At 37.4% G+C, this 18,809-nt stretch overlaps 2 protein-coding genes across 2 annotated transcripts; one reads left to right on the forward strand and one right to left on the reverse strand.

Moving 5' to 3' along the window:
• LOC109126511 lies at positions 766 to 2,930 on the forward strand. The gene is made up of 7 exons (XM_019230135.1): positions 766 to 945; positions 1,013 to 1,126; positions 1,193 to 1,236; positions 1,840 to 1,884; positions 2,166 to 2,324; positions 2,416 to 2,539; positions 2,607 to 2,930. Exons 1-7 carry the CDS (start codon positions 766 to 768, stop codon positions 2,928 to 2,930), a joined length of 990 nt encoding a protein of 329 aa, XP_019085680.1.
• On the reverse strand, positions 9,665 to 18,563 carry LOC104749719. The gene is made up of 4 exons (XM_010471404.1): positions 16,398 to 18,563; positions 15,030 to 16,322; positions 10,996 to 11,392; positions 9,665 to 10,233 (listed from the first exon to the last, which is right to left on the reverse strand). The coding sequence occupies exons 1-4, from the start codon at positions 18,561 to 18,563 to the stop codon at positions 9,665 to 9,667; spliced, it is 4,425 nt and encodes a 1,474-aa protein (XP_010469706.1).

The raw sequence follows: 18,809 nt of genomic DNA on the forward strand, positions 1-18,809 counted from the left end.
CAATAAGCAAAGTTGTTTGTCACATATTAGTGAGAGTTACCGAAATGCGTTTAAAAGGAGTTTATTTATTTATCTTTTAGGCGTTTAATATTCGAAAAATGTTTGGAGTTATACTTAATACCAAAAAAAAATATTTGTTATTTACAATCCACGTTATCATGACAATTTTTTAAAAAATTTCCCTTATTCATCAATATCAGTTATTATTATATATAATTATTTACTAATAAAAGGGATTATTTGAAATTCCTCAGACTATCTATATCAGCCAATTCTAAAACACCTTAGAAGATGCCACATCACCTAATATCTCTTCCTTTCCCTTTTTTTTTCTTTCTTTTCCTTTTTTTCTCAAATAAATTAGAGACAATACAAGGTATTATTTTGTTTTGATGGAAGCCAATTAAAAGGGCCATCTTCGTAATTACTTAAGCCCATTGATAAACTTTAAGCTAATAAGCCCATAAATCTAAAACATTCCAGACTCAGAGAAAAAAAAAAACCTCTTCATCGAGAACTCTTCCTCCGCTCTCCACCACCGTCGTCGTCTTCCCAAAACCTTAAATTTCAATCGATTCATCTTACCCAAGAAACAACAGTTATCAAACCTCTGAGTTTCCCTACTTCGTCTTCTTCAAAGTCCAATTTAATGGCTATTATCTCCAAAGTCATCAACAGTTTCAAAATTAAAATCTATAAAGTCGACTACCCTTACCGATTATACAACCAACCCAAAAAAATGCAGAGAACCACTACAATCTATAGATGGAAAAATCGATACTACAAGCCCCTCCCCAGTCATTCACCTTTCAGATTTTTGATACCATTGATGGAGACTTTTGCAAGGAAGACGTTTTAGTCCGCCTCATCTATTTTTGGGAAGCTCGAAACTTCAAGAAAAGAAACATGCTTATGGGCGTTGAACTGCTTCTCATCGACTCTAAGGTATGTTGACCATATATGTTTCCAATAAACTCTCATAAAAAACGAAACCTAACTGTCAAACTCACAGTCTAATGCAGCCCAAGCTTACATACCAGAAAACTGCCTATTCCACTACGAAGGTCGTCTGAAATCCAACTCTGTTTACACTCTCAACAATTTCATGATCATTGCCAGCAAAAAGGTGTACAAAATGTCAGACCACAAACACGGGATCGTCTTTACGGAGAAAACATCAATGGTATGAGAGCCTATTGGAGACCATCAGATCGACGAACAAAAGTTTTGTTTCCGTAACTATGAATATTTCGCCTCTATTGTAGACACAAATGCAGATTTATTTGGTCAGTTAATCTTTACGGTTGTTTATTTATTTAAACCTTAAACTTTGATCCATTTTCATACCTTCTTATTTCCCTGTATGTTGTAGATGTTATTGGCCAATTACGCCTAATTGTTGGCGACAATATCCACTCTCCTTCAACACTGGAAACAGCACCGCAAGTGGAAGGCAGCCGATCAAGTGATAGAGTGTTCTTACATCTCCAACTGAAAGAGTAATGCATTCTACCGTTATTTTTTAAAAGCAAACCCATTACTAAGTTTACAAACAACTAAATAACATAATTCTCATATTTAGTGGCCAGACTATTCGTATATACCTCTAGGGGGAACCATTGCTGCACTATTTAGAGAAAGATGGAACGAAAGTGAAGTCAAACCAGTTGTCCTCCTCATCACTACTGTCAACCCAAAAACAGTAGGACGTATGTAATCTTTTCTGACACTCGACATAATCTTGGTAAGGAAGAATAGATAAATTAAATATCTAACAAGAAAACTTTTCTACATATTTTCAGCTGCTATGGCACTCAGCTCAACATCTTCCACACACATATCTTTTGACGCAGACGTCGCAGAAACCAAACAATACCTGACATGGTATTCATTTCATTACTTACTAATAAACACATCTCCACTTCCTCTTGAAATCGAATCTTAGTCAGTTTTGGTTAACAAGTTAGGTGATAATGGTCACAACACTCCAAAAATTGCAAGCTCCTCCTCTGCCGTTACCAAACTTGAGACAGTTACAATCCAGGAAATTCTCCAATTTCTACAAAATGAGAATCCCTAGGTGATGTTCGACTTTCCATTTAATTACAATTCTTCAAATTTTTGAAACAACTTCATCTAACTAAACAGTTTTAAACACAAAACAAGAAGCTAGCTTCTACTGTTTTTGGTACCATTCTTGACATACAACCACAATATGGTTGGTACTACATCTCATGCAGCAAATGCAACAACAAACTTGAGAAGGCTGATACATCTTTGTACTGCAACTATTGCAAGGAATCCAACAACATCGGTGTCAACAGGTTTCATAAATTCTAACTCAGACATGTGCTTTACATAGTCTTGCCCTTTTTAAATAAAAACCAGAATTTAAAGATTTTCATGACTACACAGATATCGTTTTGAGATAAGAGTATATGACATATACAAAGATGTTGCAACTTTTGTTGTCCTCGATAGTGAGGCCACCAAAATTGCTGGGCATAGAGCTGCTGATGTTTTAAACGAAGAAATGGAGGTATTGTAGATCAACTATACTTTTTTTTTTGAAATTTTACTTTTCTAACTTCTACACTCATGCTCAGGCTTCCAGCACAGCTTCGTATACTGAAATAAATTTGCAGACCCCAGAATGTTTAAAACATATCGTTGGCAATACTTGCAAATTCCAAATCAAGCTCTCTGAATACAACTTCAAAACTTCTCGCCAAACTGTCTCAATCTCCCGCATTTTGGAAACCATCACTGACCATCCAGCCGAATCAGAAGAAGGAAGTTCTACCAAGTTGATTCCTGAAATTCAGAGTACTACCACTACAGGCAAATCTCGAGGAAAATCACATGTCAATGATTCAACCGATAAGAATGGATCTACTCAGGAGAAACGTCCCCGCCCGGATAATAAGTAGTGCTGTTCTTTGTTTTCATAATTTCCATTGTGTGTCAAGACTTATGCTTTCCCACTGTCTTTCTATGAACTCTATGGTGTTCAAAGGCTTAAATATATTGAATAAATTATGTTGCTTTCTCACTATCGTAGCAGTTATGGTCAAGTACGTACTTGAAATATTATTAATAAGGACAGAGATTCAAGTCTAATCACAAGAGTTGTTCTATCTATATTGCAAATCAAAAGTTGGAAAACTCCAACAAACGTAAGTAAACATCACAAGATGCATCAAACAAGCTCCACGGCCAAAGGAAAAACTACAATGCACTTCTGAAAGTTACAAATACCGTGTAAAACCAACTGATATCTAATGTAGCTTCTGGGAACATCATATGCCACTTTCGACTTTCCTCAAGAACAACTCCTTGTACTTATCCTGTCATCAAATATAAGGAACCTAAAACGCAAAAAAAGAACTTAGTAGTTAAAGCGAAGTTATTTATATACAAATTATAGAAAACATACATGAAAATATAAAAATGCTACATTTTAAAAACCACTCATAAGAGTGAAGTCAGGCGTCACTTCATAATTAAATTAAGCATCCACTCTTTAACTTTCCCACTAATTATAAACAAAACTCCTCACGTTCTTACATCATAACTCCCTAAAGCTTCCCTGACTTCCCTAAAAACAAAAATAATATAGTGACGCCTGACCCTCAATCTCCTACTACCTTCAAAGCTTTCTCACCAGCGTAGGTTTGATATACTCTACACTTCACAAACACCTAAATACCGAACCACACCTACTTATCCAAACGTTTTTACATATTTCAGGTTGGATAAACGATGGTAAATAAAAAAACAAAAGCACAAAGCACTGCTACAGGATACAGACAATCAAAGAAAAAGGAAAATAACTTACGAGCAAGGTACCTGGTCACTTAAATTTCTTCAAAAATATAACTAAATAGCGTCCCATTACCAGCTATTACAATTGTAAGTTTTATCAATCCCCTAACGAAAAAAACCTGGTCAAGAGTCATCGATTCAGGAAATAGGCCGCTAACATAAATTTTGCTATTGTCTTAATAGGTGGCTGTAAAAAATACAACATACACGGTCCATCCCTCTATCCTGGAATAAGTACATATATATTACGACCCCTTTAACACATATACTAGATAGAACATTGCATTTCTAATACAGTGCATCATAAGGAAGCCCGATCATATCAGAAAGCAATAATAGTCTCTAAGAAATGGCTACGACACAACAAACGCTCTGTCTCTACAAACCGACGACCTATTAAGCGCCAAAGAATTAACCAAAACACAACTCACCATCAAGCATCTACTTCGACAAATCAAAAAGGTATATCTAATTCAATAGAAATATTCAACCTGATGTACTACTAAAACTTTTCATTTCTTCATTCAGACAAGGGACAATACATGAACAAAACAACAAAGCATCAACCCACCGCCTATCATGATTGTAAGCTTCTCCTGATAGTACTACTCCATTAAACATATACCTATGCTAAAGTTTATTTCCTAATTACCAAAGCATTTGCTAAATGCAGGTGGATGCGACAGGTGTTCTGAATATGGTAAGATGATCATCAGTAATGTTATTTGACGGCTATGTCATTTACAAAAGAAATATTCTACAATAACTAACACACATTAGATAAATACTTAAAAACAGTGAGGAGCAAAAACAGAAGAACAATGAGACGTACCCTTATCTTATCCAAAAGACTAACCCGCAAAGAACAAGGTCAATTGCTGATCATTGGAAACAAAAAACCTCTACCATCTACAAAATAATACCTAATATATGTGTCATTCCTTATCCATAACACAATTACTGTATAGGTGAATCCTCTCAAACGCCACAAAAATTATCCAGGCAAGCCAGAAAAGAACTTCGAGGTCACTCTTCATCCTACAGTACTATATCCTCCATAATCATCCTTCTTTAACCCTTGGATAAAATTTGACTATATTTTAACTATTCATCCAACAACATCTATGGCAAAAGACAATCCAATTTTACAATGCAGCCATTGTAATGCATTAGTATGGTATTCAGAGAAAACAGGTGATGATTTTATAACTGGAGAACCAGTTTTCACAAGATGTTGCGGACAAGGACGAGTTAAACTACCACCAATCAGACAAACTCCTGCTTATCTTGACCACCTCCTAGAACATAGCTTCTCATTTCGTATGAACATACGAGTCTACAATTCTATCCTAGCATTCACATCAATGGGAGCCAAAATAGATCATACTGTGACATCAGGAAGAGGCCCACCATGTTTAAGGATACATGGCCAAAGTTACCATCAGATTGGTTCCTTAATCCCATTGCCAGGCGTCTCACCAAAGTTTTTACAAATGTATATCTTTGATACTGAAAATGAGGTCTCCAATCGATTGAAGACAATGTCACAAAGAAACACAGGAAACGATCTTTAAGAGGAAGTAGTTGTGGGCTTGCTTAAGATGTTAGATGAACACAATTGTTTGTGTATGTTCTTCCAAAAAGCAAGGGATAGATACAAAGCAAATGAAATCCAAGATTTAAAAATGCGATTGGTTGGTCAAAGAGGTAAAGGTAAGCAGTATGATTTACCTCAAGTGAGAGAAGTGGCGGGTCTTATTGTGGGAGATATAACAGCCACTACCGGTTACAGAGATGTAATCTTGGAATTGCAGTCAGGCCACTTGCAAGAAATTAGGGACGACTATCCTTTGTTCATGAGCTTGCAATATCCATTGTTGTTCCCATTTGGCGAATATGGGTTTCACACAGAAATCCCCCATGCGGTCACACAAAATGGCGAAATAAGAAGGACTTACATAAGTATACGAGAGTTCTATGCTTACCAAATCCAAACAAGACTGGCTGAATGAATGACAATCATAAAGTCAGGACGCTTATTTGAAACAAGTTTATATTGTGTGGTGGTGATGAATGATGATGAATGTATGCAATGGTGAGATATGAATGGAATGATGGATGGGTGTTTCAATTCCCCTTATGCTGTTGCAGTATAAGAGGTATCAATCCTAAATGAGTGTTTGTGAACAATTAAGATATGCATATGAATCTAAGTAAAGACAAATGTAAAGATTGCTTGTCACTAACAATCCTAAGATGGAAATGTAAAATGCAGAAAATAAACTACAAGAACTAAGAACTAAATGCAAATGAAATAGAATGATTGTAACAGTAATGAAGCAAGAACATAAATAGAAACTACTACTAATGAACTAATGCAAGACAATTAATGAACTGAAAACTAAATGTATGCAACTTGAATGAAACAGGAATGAAACAGGACAATCACAAATCATAAACAAGAGTTCTGGGGATGAACTCGAGCAAGCACTCGACCGAGTGTAGGTCGAGTGGGAGGTCGAGCTAGTTAAATCCGGAAAACAGAGCAACTCAAGAAAAACATAGCAATGCAAATACAAATCAAACAACAAGCAGATAACAGGATTAAGACTTTAAAATCAATAAACAAAGAAGGTCCTGAGGATGGATTCATGGGATGAACTAATCATTGTGGTTATCTAACTTGGTCAACAAATCTCAAGCAAACTTTGAGCTAACCTCTAGACATATAAATCTAAGACAAGTTTCTTCCACTCTCATGGCAAGAAACAATCAAACCTATGCATTTCTAGACTTGTTCTCACATAGTAAAGAAGCTACACAAGCAGGCATTAAGCAATACATCTCAAACCAAACAAGACCTCTAATCTCTTAGCAAGCCTAATGGTAAGCTCTAGATCTAGCCTTATCTATGCTTCTTAAACATTGGTGTGATGCTAAGAAGCTTGAAATCAGATCCTACCCTCTCAGTTCAGGATCAGCATTAAGAACATCTAGCCTAGAAGAGATCTACAACAATCAAGCTTGACCAAATCACACAAACCACAAGATCAATCCATCCTAACCCATCCTCAAGATCCTAAGCAAACTACTCACAACAATACATGATGAACAAAGTCAAAAACCCAGAAAATATTGAAACTTGCATTATCAGAAAGATGAAACAAAGATCTTCAATATTGATGAAAGGATCAAACTCAAATTCTCAATATTAAGAAAGTTATGAAACCAACAATATTGAGGAATTTAGTCTTTTTCAAGTACAAGATCTAAGAAAAATAAAAGTGCAAAAGGAATAATTCCCAAAAGGGTAAAAACTAGGTTTAGAGAATATCTAAAAAGCTGGACTCTTTTGGTGGCTGCAGGTACAAGGCTTTATATAGGAGGGGAGGGGAAGCCCTAAAAATACAAAAAGTCAAAGTAGTCAACGGCTCGGTCAACTCGACCAGTGCTCGGTCGAGTGGCTGGTCGAGCTGGCTTCTCTCGTGCAATCTCCACTCGGTCGAGTCCTCCTCAGCACACGGTCGAGTGTCTGGTCGAGTGTGCGGTCGAGTTGGACTCTGGACCTTGGTTCTTCAGCCTTAACTCCCTTGTTTCCTCCTCATGATTGCTTCACATCTCTTCTCCATTGCTTCCATGCTCCTTAAGCTCCAAAATCACCTGTTTATGCATGAAAAGATGCAAATGCAATGCAACTAAACTCTAATGCATGATTGGTCCTAAAGCTATGCAATAATGGTTAAAATGGATAGCAAAAGATGCAAAAGATGTGAATAAACTAAGGGAAAACAAGGTAAAATATATGAACATCAACACCCCCAAACTTAGTCTTTGCTTGCCCTCAAGCAAATAAGCAAGACATAAGAAGGTAAGTGAGGTTTAAAAATGGGATCTCAGCTCCTAAAGCTTGCAAATAGACCATCTAGAATCAATGTCCAAGTTACTAATACTATGATGCAAGTTGAATGAGCTGGAATTAAAGACTTTAGACAAGCATTTCACAACCTTTATTGATTTGAGCCTTAGATATCCACATGCATTCAAATCAACCATTTCCTTTAACATTCATTAATCAAGAACATGAATCAATTCTATGCAATGCTTAAACTCATTTGGCTTGGTAATAAAGGGTTTTGAGACAATGATGGTCTCTTTTTAGAGTGGGGCTTGTCAATATCAAGATTCTCTCATGAAAATGGATTGAGCTTTAGAAGAATGCTAAAGGTAAGAACACCTAGACACATACAAGAATAAAACCTTGTCTACCCAAAGGCACCCAAAGTGTTTATCCTAGCAATCTAAACCCAAATAATCCTAGTGCTACCCTTTACTTCTTCTTTTCTCTTTAACCCTTTTTTTCTTTTGGTTTTCAAGTCTTAGGAGATGTTTTCTTATTTGATCTTTCTAGTGGGATGGGGGATTCTTACTTATTTGCTATGGTTCTCTTTTCTTCTTATTCTTAAGACATATAAGCATTTTGCTAAACTTTTCTTTTCTTTCTTTTCTTTTCCTTAACTAGAACCATCTTAAACAACATTTTACTTCCCATCCTTTCACTAGACTTTGCTTAAACACAATCTCCTCTTAAAGACTCTACCCTTTTTCTTTCTCTTTTCTTTCTTTTCTTTTTATAACAGCCAAGTCCCAAACCCAACAAGTGAACCACCTAGTCCTATCTAGTTTGAAAAATGCAAACTAGAACTACACAAGGTCTTACTCTTGTCAGTTCAAACCTAACACTTTCTACCAAGCTCAATCCCAAAAATAGGCCTCACACACTCAAGAATCAACAAGGCTTGAAAGAAGGTTTGGTTTAGGGGTAGGGGAACTGATCTTAATGATTTAATCAGCTACTTGGATCAACAAGAGTGGTAAAAAGGAGAAAGATGATCCAAGTATGTATATGGTATCCATGAGTTTAAAGCAATGCACACATTGATAATTAAAAGTCAATATTAGGTTCTTATAAATAGGAAATGGTTTCAAATCTCAACATGCTTCAATTTAGACCAAATGCAATGCAAGAATTCAAGGCTTGGTTCAATCTTATGCTTCTAACTACTCAACTAGCATCAAAGTACTAATAACTTGGGCATTGATCCTAGTCTAGTGAATGAAGCAAGCTAACAAGGAAATACTCATCATAGATCCCTAATGCAAATATTATACAATTCTACATGAAACATGCTAAACAAGATCCTAATATGCAATGCAAACTACATGAACACTCTTTTTTTTTAAAGATTTTTTCAAAAAAATTTCAAATTTTTATGGTTTTCCTATGCCTTAGATGATTATGCAAGTGCTAACATGATGATGATAAAAATTTGAAATAAGAAAACAAAACACAACATCAAATGCTATCTCAAACCCTCCCCCAAACTTAAATCACACAGTCCTCTGTGTGAAAGAAATTTGTAAGAGGATTCAAGACTAAAAACAAAACACAACTGTGAAATGCAATGATATTTACAAGTGAAGGTGATAGTGGTACCTTAGGGATTGTGGAAGAAGTTGTCCACATCCATCTGCATGCTGTCATAGGAGTAGTTAGGGTCTTGTTGGTGACTTGGAGATGGACTTTGGGGCAGCTCGACTATGGCAATCGACCGTGACTCGGTCGAGTACGTGTCCAAGTGGGGGGGGTCGAGCTGGACCGCGTGTCTCAAAATCTTGGCCCTTCCTCTTCTATTCAGACTCCCTAGCCTCCCTGACCATGAAAACACTAAAGCAAAAATCAAAATACCAAAATTCCAAAGCAATATATACAGGGATACCTTACAGACTTCCTCCCTAGTGAGCTTGTTTAAAGTCACTAAGCTTGACTTCTTCTAGTTTTTCAAGCTTGAGTTGGATACCAAGGAGGTGATGAAATCCCCATTGGTTCTACTTGATAACCTTTGTATTCCTTCTTGATCACTACTGCCTTAGCACTTGAACCATGTTGCTTCTCAAGCTTGAGTCTTGGTCTTGCCTTCTTCAAAGATTTCTGTTTGAGCTGAGCTTGAAGTTCCTTCACTAAACCATCTAGCACTTGAATTGAACCCTCTAGTTCTTGGACAGTCTTGGCTTGGGCTGAACCTTTAATCCTAGGATTCCCTCCTTCCTCAAAAACTTCACAACTAGCCTTTTTCCCTATCATAAAGTGCTGACCTTCAATAGTAGGCTGATGAGTAGTATTCTTGATGTCAAACTTCATAGTGAAGTCTTTAGCAAGGTGAATTTTGATGGTTCCCATCTTAACATCTATTACAGCTCCAACTGTGGCTAAGAATGGTCTCCCGAAGATGAGAGGATCTGCTGGCTCTTGATTCATGTTCATGATCACAAAATCAGTTGGGATTCTTGCCTTTCCTATCTTGACTGGAAGGTTTTCAATTATCCCAAGTACATCCCTCTTGGATCCATCTGCCATGCCAATATAGAGATTACAAGGCTTAAAGTATTCATACCCCAACTTTTCAGCCACTGAGTATGGCATTAAACTCACTGAAGCTCCCAGGTCACACAAACATTTGTTGAAGTGCATGTAACTAATGGAGCAAGGTAGATTAAATGATCCTGGATCTTCAAGTTTTGTTGGTATAACAGCTTCCCCAATCTCTTTTAGATCCTTCATGTCTTGTTCCTGAGCTTTCATCTTGGATAATTCAAGCAGCATGTCCTTGTAGGAAGTATTTTGAACAAATTTGTCCTAGTCAGGCCCTCTCTCCTAGTCCTTGTAGGCAATGGTAATCTCTTGTATAGCCATTACTTCCTTCAAGACTTTCACTTCCTCTTGTTGCAAGGCCATCACTTCCTCCTTCTTCTCAATGACAACCTCTTGTTGTATGGCCATTACTTCCTTCTTTTCAATGACTACTTCTTCCTTCAAAGCCATCACTCCCTCTTTCTTCTCAATGACAACCCCTTCTTTAAAAACCTTCACTTCCTCTTGTTGCAAAGCCATCATTTCTTTTTTCTCAATAATTTCCCTTAGTTCCTTTAGCTTTTGTGCCTTGAAACGCCCAGGGAATGGCAGAGGTGGTTTTTAAGCTGGAGGAATGTACTTAGCAGGCTTGACAGCTTTTATGTCTTCAACTCGATCGGCCACTCGATCATGCACTCGGTCGAGTGCTAGCTCGAGCACATGGTCGAGTGGTTTCCCTGCTTCAGTCTGCATTGAAAAACCTTCACTCTGGGCTTCCATAAGTGACAAATCCTCCCCAACTTGAACCTCACTGTCCTCAGTGATATTTTCCTCATGGAGATGGATTGCTTTAACAGTGATCTCCCTTGGGTTTTGAATGGCTTGTTCAAGAAGTTGGTGTGGCTTAGGAGCTGAAGTAGAAGCAATGGAGCTCTCCATGTACTGGAATGAAGAGGTCAGACTCTCAAGCTGGTTACTCAGGTCATGAGAATATGAATTCAATTTTTGGGTCAGCTCTTCAAACTGCCTTGCCTCCTCAGTCTGCTTATTGGCTTGCCCAAGCAACAATTGTTCCATCATAGCTCTTAAGTCAGGTTCTTGGGCATAGTAGGTCTGAAACATTGGAGGGTGGCACCATTGAGCCTGGAACTCTGGTTGCTGGTGCATGGGTACATAATGGAACATACTGCTTTGAAACATGATTACTGACTCGAACTGACACTCAGTCGAGCACCAGCTCGAATGGAAGGTCGAGTCGACTGGGAAGTGGTGTCTAAATAGATACGGCTTCTAACTCGATCAGGTGCTCGATCACTGCTCGGTCGAGTGGTGGTCGAGTGGTTGGTCGAGTGGGTACCTGAAACTCAAGACAACCCAGCAACAGAAGATTCGAGTGCAGCAACTTCACAAGTGTATAAACGAACTTAATCTTAGACTAATATGGATCCTAAATGTCACAAAAACACACTCAAATGGGCAACGGCACCAAATTGAAACAAGTTTATATTGTGTGGTGGTGATGAATGATGATGAATGTATGCAATGGTGAGATATGAATGGAATGATGGATGGGTGTTTCAATTCCCGTTATGCTGTTGCAGTATAAGAGGTATCAATCCTAAATGAGTGTTTGTGAACAATTAAGATATGCATATGAATCTAAGTTAAGACAAATGTAAAGATTGCTTGTCACTAACAATCCTAAGATGGAAATGTAAAATGCAGAAAATAAACTACAAGAACTAAGAACTAAATGCAAATGAAACAGAATGATTGTAACAGTAATGAAGCAAGAACAGAAATAGAAACTACTACTAATGAACTATTGCAAGACAATTAATGAACTGAAAACTAAATGTATGCAACTTGAATGAAACAGGAATGAAACAGGACAATCACAAATCATAAACAAGAGTTCTGGGGATGAACTCGAGCAAGCACTCGACCGAGTGTAGGTCAAGCTAGTTAAATCCGGAAAACAGAGCAACTCAAGAAAAACATAGCAATGCAAATACGAATCAAACAACAAGCAGATAACAGGATTAAGACTTTAAAATCAATAAACAAAGAAGGTCCTGAGGATGGATTCATGGGATGAACTAATCATTGTGGTTATCTAACTTGGTCAACAAATCTCAAGCAAACTTTGAGCTAACCTCTAGACATATAAATCTAAGACAAGTTTCTTCCACTCTCATGGCAAGAAACAATCAAACCTATGCATTTCTAGACTTGTTCTCACATAGTAAAGAAGCTACACAAGCAGACATTAAGCAATACATCTCAAACCAAACAAGACCTCTAATCTCTTAGCAAGCCTAATGGTAAGCTCTAGATCTAGCCTTATCTATGCTTCTTAAACATTGGTGTGATGCTAAGAAGCTTGAAATCAGATCCTACCCTCTCAGTTCAGGATCAGCATTAAGAACATCTAGCCTAGAAGAGATCTACAACAATCAAGCTTGACCAAATCACACAAACCACAAGATCAATCCATCCTAACCCATCCTCAAGATCCTAAGCAAACTACTCACAACAATACATGATGAACAAAGTCAAAAACCCAGAAAATATTGAAACTTGCATTATTAGAAAGATGAAACAAAGATCTTCAATATTGATGAAAGGATCAAACTCAAATTCTCAATATTAAGAAAGTTATGAAACCAACAATATTGAAGAATTAAGTCTTTTTCAAGTACAAGATCTAAGAAAAATAAAAGTGCAAAAAGAATAATTCCCAAAAGGGTAAAAACTAGGTTTAGAGAATATCTAAAAAGCTGGACCCCTTTGGTGGCTGCAGGTACAAGGCTTTATATAGGAGGGGAGTGGAAGCCCTAAAAATACTAAAAGACAAAATAGTACATTCTCAATGTTAATTTATGTTTAAATCAATTTAAAATTTTTAATTACTTACATGATTTACACATTTCCTTCAGTGCTACACACCATTGAGTTCCAAAAACGCGGCCTCCCACACGCTCATATACTTCTATGGTTGGATAAGACACCGAAACAACCAAGCCCTGGTCAAATTAATTCAATCATTTCGGCGGAACTGCCTAACAAAAGTGAAGATACACTTGGATTTGAACTGGTGGAAAAGCACATAATGCATGGACCTTGTGGAATTGATAAGCCATCGTCTCCTTGCATGGCAAATAAAGTCTGCACGAAAAAGTATCCCGTCCTTACAATGAGCACACGACGATTAACCAATCCGGCTATATTATATATCGTCGACGTCCTAACGAAGAAAACACTGTCATTAAAGGAGGAACAAAGTTGGATAATCGCTTTGTCATACCATACAATCTGCCTATTTTGAAAAAATATCAAGCACACATCAATGTGGAATGGTGCAACACTTCAAATGCTGTGAAGTACCTTTTCAAATATGTAACAAAAGGAGTGGATAAAGCAACTATTTTGATCGAGAAATGTACTACTAACACAAGCAATAGTCAAGATACTACAAGGGTTGTCAAGGAAAGAAATGAAACTCAAGAGTACTTAGACTGTCGATATCTCTCTGCTTGTGAAGCTATGTGGCGTATTTTTGCATTTCACATACACCAAAGGAAGCCTTCGGTTCAGAAATTGATTATCCATCTTGAAGGTCAACAATCAGTTGCTTACAAATAGACAGCAAATTTGCAATATGTCTTATCAAGAGCTAATATCGAAAGGACCATGTTCACAACATAGATGGAAATATGTGACCAGTGTGAAGAAGCAAGGCAATATACCTATGTCTTTTTTGTTTTGAAAATAATATATAATAAAAAAATAACTCTATATGGAGTACGAAAGAATAGAATAATAAATGTCTTTGACATCCAATTATACCACTGAAATTTTTTTTTTCATTTTTGAATGGTAGTTCCAAAAAAACATACTTCTGTCTCGAAAAAGCGTATTCGTAAAAAAATTTGGAAAAGGAAGGGATAATGGACAGCTTTGAAAGCTTTTTCGTTAGGGAAATCACTTTCTACAGGTAATTCAAAAAGTTTTATTGTACAGCAAAATAAATAAAAAAACTATAAAAATTAGAATTAGCCTAACTAAAAAAACTAATTTTTGAAAATACATATAAAAAAAAAGGAACCAAAAGAAAAAAAAAAAAAAAGGTTCACATTTTTTTAGAAGGGGGGNGATTCGTATTTTCCCCACCACTATCTTGATACAATAAAAAAAAAAGATCTTTTATTTCCTCTTAATGAGGAAATAAAAGATCTTTAAATTAATTACTTTAAGTGATCAAAAAATCAAGTGATAAAAAAATCTTATGTTTGTACAATATAAAAAGATACATAAAAAATATTTTGAGAATTTTTTGATTTCTCTCGAGCAATTAAGAAAATCTAATTTTATTTAATATGTCTAAAGGTTTTGAAGAAATTTTTATTTTTTGAAAAATCATTTTGTTATCATATAAATGAAAAAAAAATGATAAAGAGATTTTCGAATTTTGTCTTTGGGTTAAAGTTGAATTTAGTTATATTTTTCATTGTATTCTAGAAAAATATAAAGGACAAAAGGTGAATTTAAATAATTTTAAATAACTCAGATAAAAAAGATCTTAATTGAATTAAAACCCGAATACATATTTCAAAAAGTTTTAATTGATTAAATCAATTGGAAATTTGAATCAATTGGCTTCTTTATTTAAATTTGAATCTCGACGATTGAATCAAAACTTGTTAATATTGTTTTTTTTTCTTTTCAACCTCACATTAAATAATTAAAATAAAACTCCTCGATTGGTTGCCCAAACTGGAGGAAAAAAGTTAACAAAAGAAGATTCTGAAACTAAGTCTCTGGAAGAACGAGCTAAGCAATCCGCCTTCACATTGGACGTCCTTGGGATCTTGATAAGGGTGAAGGAAGGCATTGAAGCACTAAGCGCCTGAAACTCCTCCAGAAGCGTTGAGAAGGCCGGCCACTCCTCCGGAACTTGCACCATTGCTAACAACTCTGCAGAATCCGTCTCGAATCTCCGGTAATCAATCCCTCTGGATCGGATACACTCCATCGCCCATAATAATGCTTCTAACTCTGAATAAAGTGGAGATGCACTGCGACGATGACATTTGGCACCCATTACCAAAGTCTGATTCTCACCATCACCACACCACCAGCCTAACCCTGAATGAGGTTCTGTGGCTTTCCACGAGCCATCCACCTGACAATGAATTAAAGGCTCCAGCGTAATCGGAGAATCTGTCGAGGCAGAATCAACCCTTGCAGTTAATTGTGATTCCTTCCACCACAATTGTTCACGTAAAGCCTGATTAATAATATCCATTGGCTCTGATCGTAGACCTTGAAATTTTTTGCTATTCCTATCCTTCCATAAAAACCAGACCAACCATGGGATCGAGCTATGGGTAGTGCCTAAAGCCATATGAGCCAAACCTTTGCCATAGATAAAATCTAAATTTGAGTAGATTGAACCAGCTGGGAACTTATCCATGTCAGGTCCATCAAAAATCCTCTCCCAAACTTGACGTGAATGAGGGCACTCAAATAAGGTATGATTAATAGACTCTTCCTCCAAGTCACATCTCTTGCATATCGTGTCACAATTAACTCCCCGGGAGGCTAATCGCACCGTCACCGGAAGGGAACCCGAGGCGATCTGCCAGAAAAAGTGTTTGATTTTAGGGGGTACCGGGAGTTCCCAAGCCTTAGCTTTCAGGGCACTAACATTGGGACCAACCTCAATGTCAGCCTTCATGTCTTGAGCTACCTTATACCCTGACTTAACCGAATACCGTCCCGATTGTGTATAATGCCATACCAATCGATCTGGTCTAAAATATTTGCTAATTGGCAAACTAAGAATAATTTGAATATCCTCCGGATCCATATATTCCTGAAGTATAGGTAAATGCCATTCTTTAGTTCGAGGATTAATCAGATGGTTAACCATTAAATTTGGGTGCAGATGCTGTCCCCTACCACGAGCAGGTCGAGGGTGTTGATCAGGGATCCACGGGTCATGCCAGACCGATATATTAAACCCTGAGCCAATTGTCCATCGGATTCCTTTTTCCACTAAACTTTTAGTTGAGAAAATACTTCTCTACCCAAAGGAGGGAGAATAAGGTTTTTTTGCCACTAACGGATGCTTATTCCTGAAATATGGACTCCTAAAAACTTGAGCAAACAGAGAATTCAGGAACTGTATTAACCGCCAATACTGTTTGGCCAATAACGCATCATTAAAAATCTCCAAATCCCAAAATCCTAATCTTCCCTCAGATTTATCTTTACACATTTTATCCCATGCCACCCAATGGAGCCCCCGATCTTTCCCATCAGAACTCCACCAAAAATTGGAAATAGCACTCGTCAATTTGGATGTTAATCCTTGAGGAAGTTTGAAGCAGGACATAACATGCGTAGGCAGGGTCAAAGCCACCGACTTTAATAAAACTTCCTTTCCTCCCTTAGATAAAAATTTTGCAGTCCAACCATTAACCCGGTCATTCAACCAATCACGAACGTAACCGAAAACTTGTACTCTTGAGCCACCGAGACTCTCAGGGATTCCCAAATAGGAGCCCATTCCCCCTTCATTGGAAATTCCAATAACAGATTTTACCTTGTCCTTGACCTCTGCAGGCACCTTTTTACCAAACATAATCGATGATTTGTCTAAGTTTACCTCCTGGTCGGATGCTTTACTATAGTTGCCTATGACATCCATAACTGTTGAACATTGTTCTTCATCCGCTTTACTGAAAAACAGACTATCATCCACGAACAACAAATGAGAAATAGGAGGGGAATCTCGGGCAATCTTAATGCCCGATATTTTTCCTTCCCTTTCTGCCTTTTTTATATTAGCAATCAACACCTCAGTGCACAAAATAAACAGGTAAGGGGATAAAGGATCCCCCTGCCACAGGCCTCGTTTTGGTAAAATGGAGCCACGTGGTTGACCATTAAGCAACACCTGATAGGAAACCGAACTCACACACCACATTATCCAAGAAATCCATCTGGAATCAAAACCTAGCCTAATTAAGGCCGCCTTCAGAAAATCCCATTCAACTCGGTCATAGGCCTTACTCATATCCGTTTTGAAAGCCAAAAATTCCGTATTGCACATCCTATTGGTCTGTAACCCGTGAAACATCTCTTGTGCCACCAGAATATTATCTGTAATTAATCGTCCAGACACAAAGGCCGATTGTGTTTCCGAAATAATCAAGGGCAAAATCTTTTTTAACTGAAAGCACAGAATCTTCGATATAATTTTATAACCCACATTACACAAACTAATAGGCTTGAATTCTGCCATCCTTTTAGGCACATCAACCTTTGGGATCAGACAAATATTAGTTTCATTAAGTCTGGGGTCAAATTTCCCAGTTCGAAAGAAATCCCTAACGAGGGCAATCAGATCCCCTTTAAGATGAGGCCAAAACCTATGAAAGAAAAGTGCGGTCATCCCATCCGGACCCGGCGTTATCTCCGGATGCATTGCAAATAAGGCCTTACGAACTTCCATCTCAGATATATCCTTAGTTAACTCCCTATTCATACGCTCGGTGACAAAAGGATTGACCGCTTGAACCATTTCTGAAATACCACACACATCTGGTTGGGCAAATAGTTTATTGAAGTAATCAGATGCAATCCTCTCCATACCCTCATTCGATTCATCCCAAACATCCTCTGAATCAAACAGCCCCACAATCTTATTCCTAGTCCTCCTCTGTTTAGTAGAAGCATGAAAGAAACTAGTATTCTTATCCCCCACTCGTAACCAAAATTTTCGACTTTTCTGTTGCCAATACAGTTCCTCATCATGGTATGCATCCTTTAACTTCTTCTCAATAATGTGAATCTCCGCGTGTGAAATAGAATCATCGTTTTTTGCCTCCTCTAAAGCCATCTTTAGGGAAGAGATAAGAGTGTTGCTATTCGGAACATTCTGCTTCCTCCGCCATGAAATAGAATTCCTACAATTTTTGATTTTATCCACAAACATTGGTACTCTGAAATTTTTTGTACGATTCCACCCTGATTCCACTGCTCCAGAAAACCCTTCTTTCCCCATCCACCGCTTATCGAAACGGAATTGACGAAAGTGTCTTCCATCAGCTTTCGCACAAGAGGCTAATATAGGACGATGATCCGATCCTATCATTTCCAGATAATCCACCCGCGAACATGGAAAGAGTGTGTGCCAATCTTCGTTCCCTAGAGCACGATCCAACCTACAGCGGACTACCTGATTATTGCAGCGATTACCTCGCCATGAAAGAGACTCCCCATAACACGGAAACTCTAACATCCCACATTCTCGAATCATTGAGATAAACGGTTTAAAAAAGTTGCCGCTATGGAAGCAACTATATTGTTAATATTGTTTTGAACAAGTTGCCGCTATGGTGAAATTGGTAGACACGCTGCTCTTAGGAAGCAGTGCTAGAGCATCTTGGTTCGAGTCCGAGTAGCGGCATAAGATCTTCTAAAAGAGATATTCTAAGTTTTATAATCAAAATAATACCTGACTTTTTATAAAATCGGGTAAAACCTAGTATTAATTTATTAATTT

This window comes from Camelina sativa, chromosome 2 (genome assembly GCF_000633955.1).
Source record: "Camelina sativa cultivar DH55 chromosome 2, Cs, whole genome shotgun sequence".
Taxonomy (NCBI): Eukaryota; Viridiplantae; Streptophyta; class Magnoliopsida; order Brassicales; family Brassicaceae; genus Camelina; species Camelina sativa.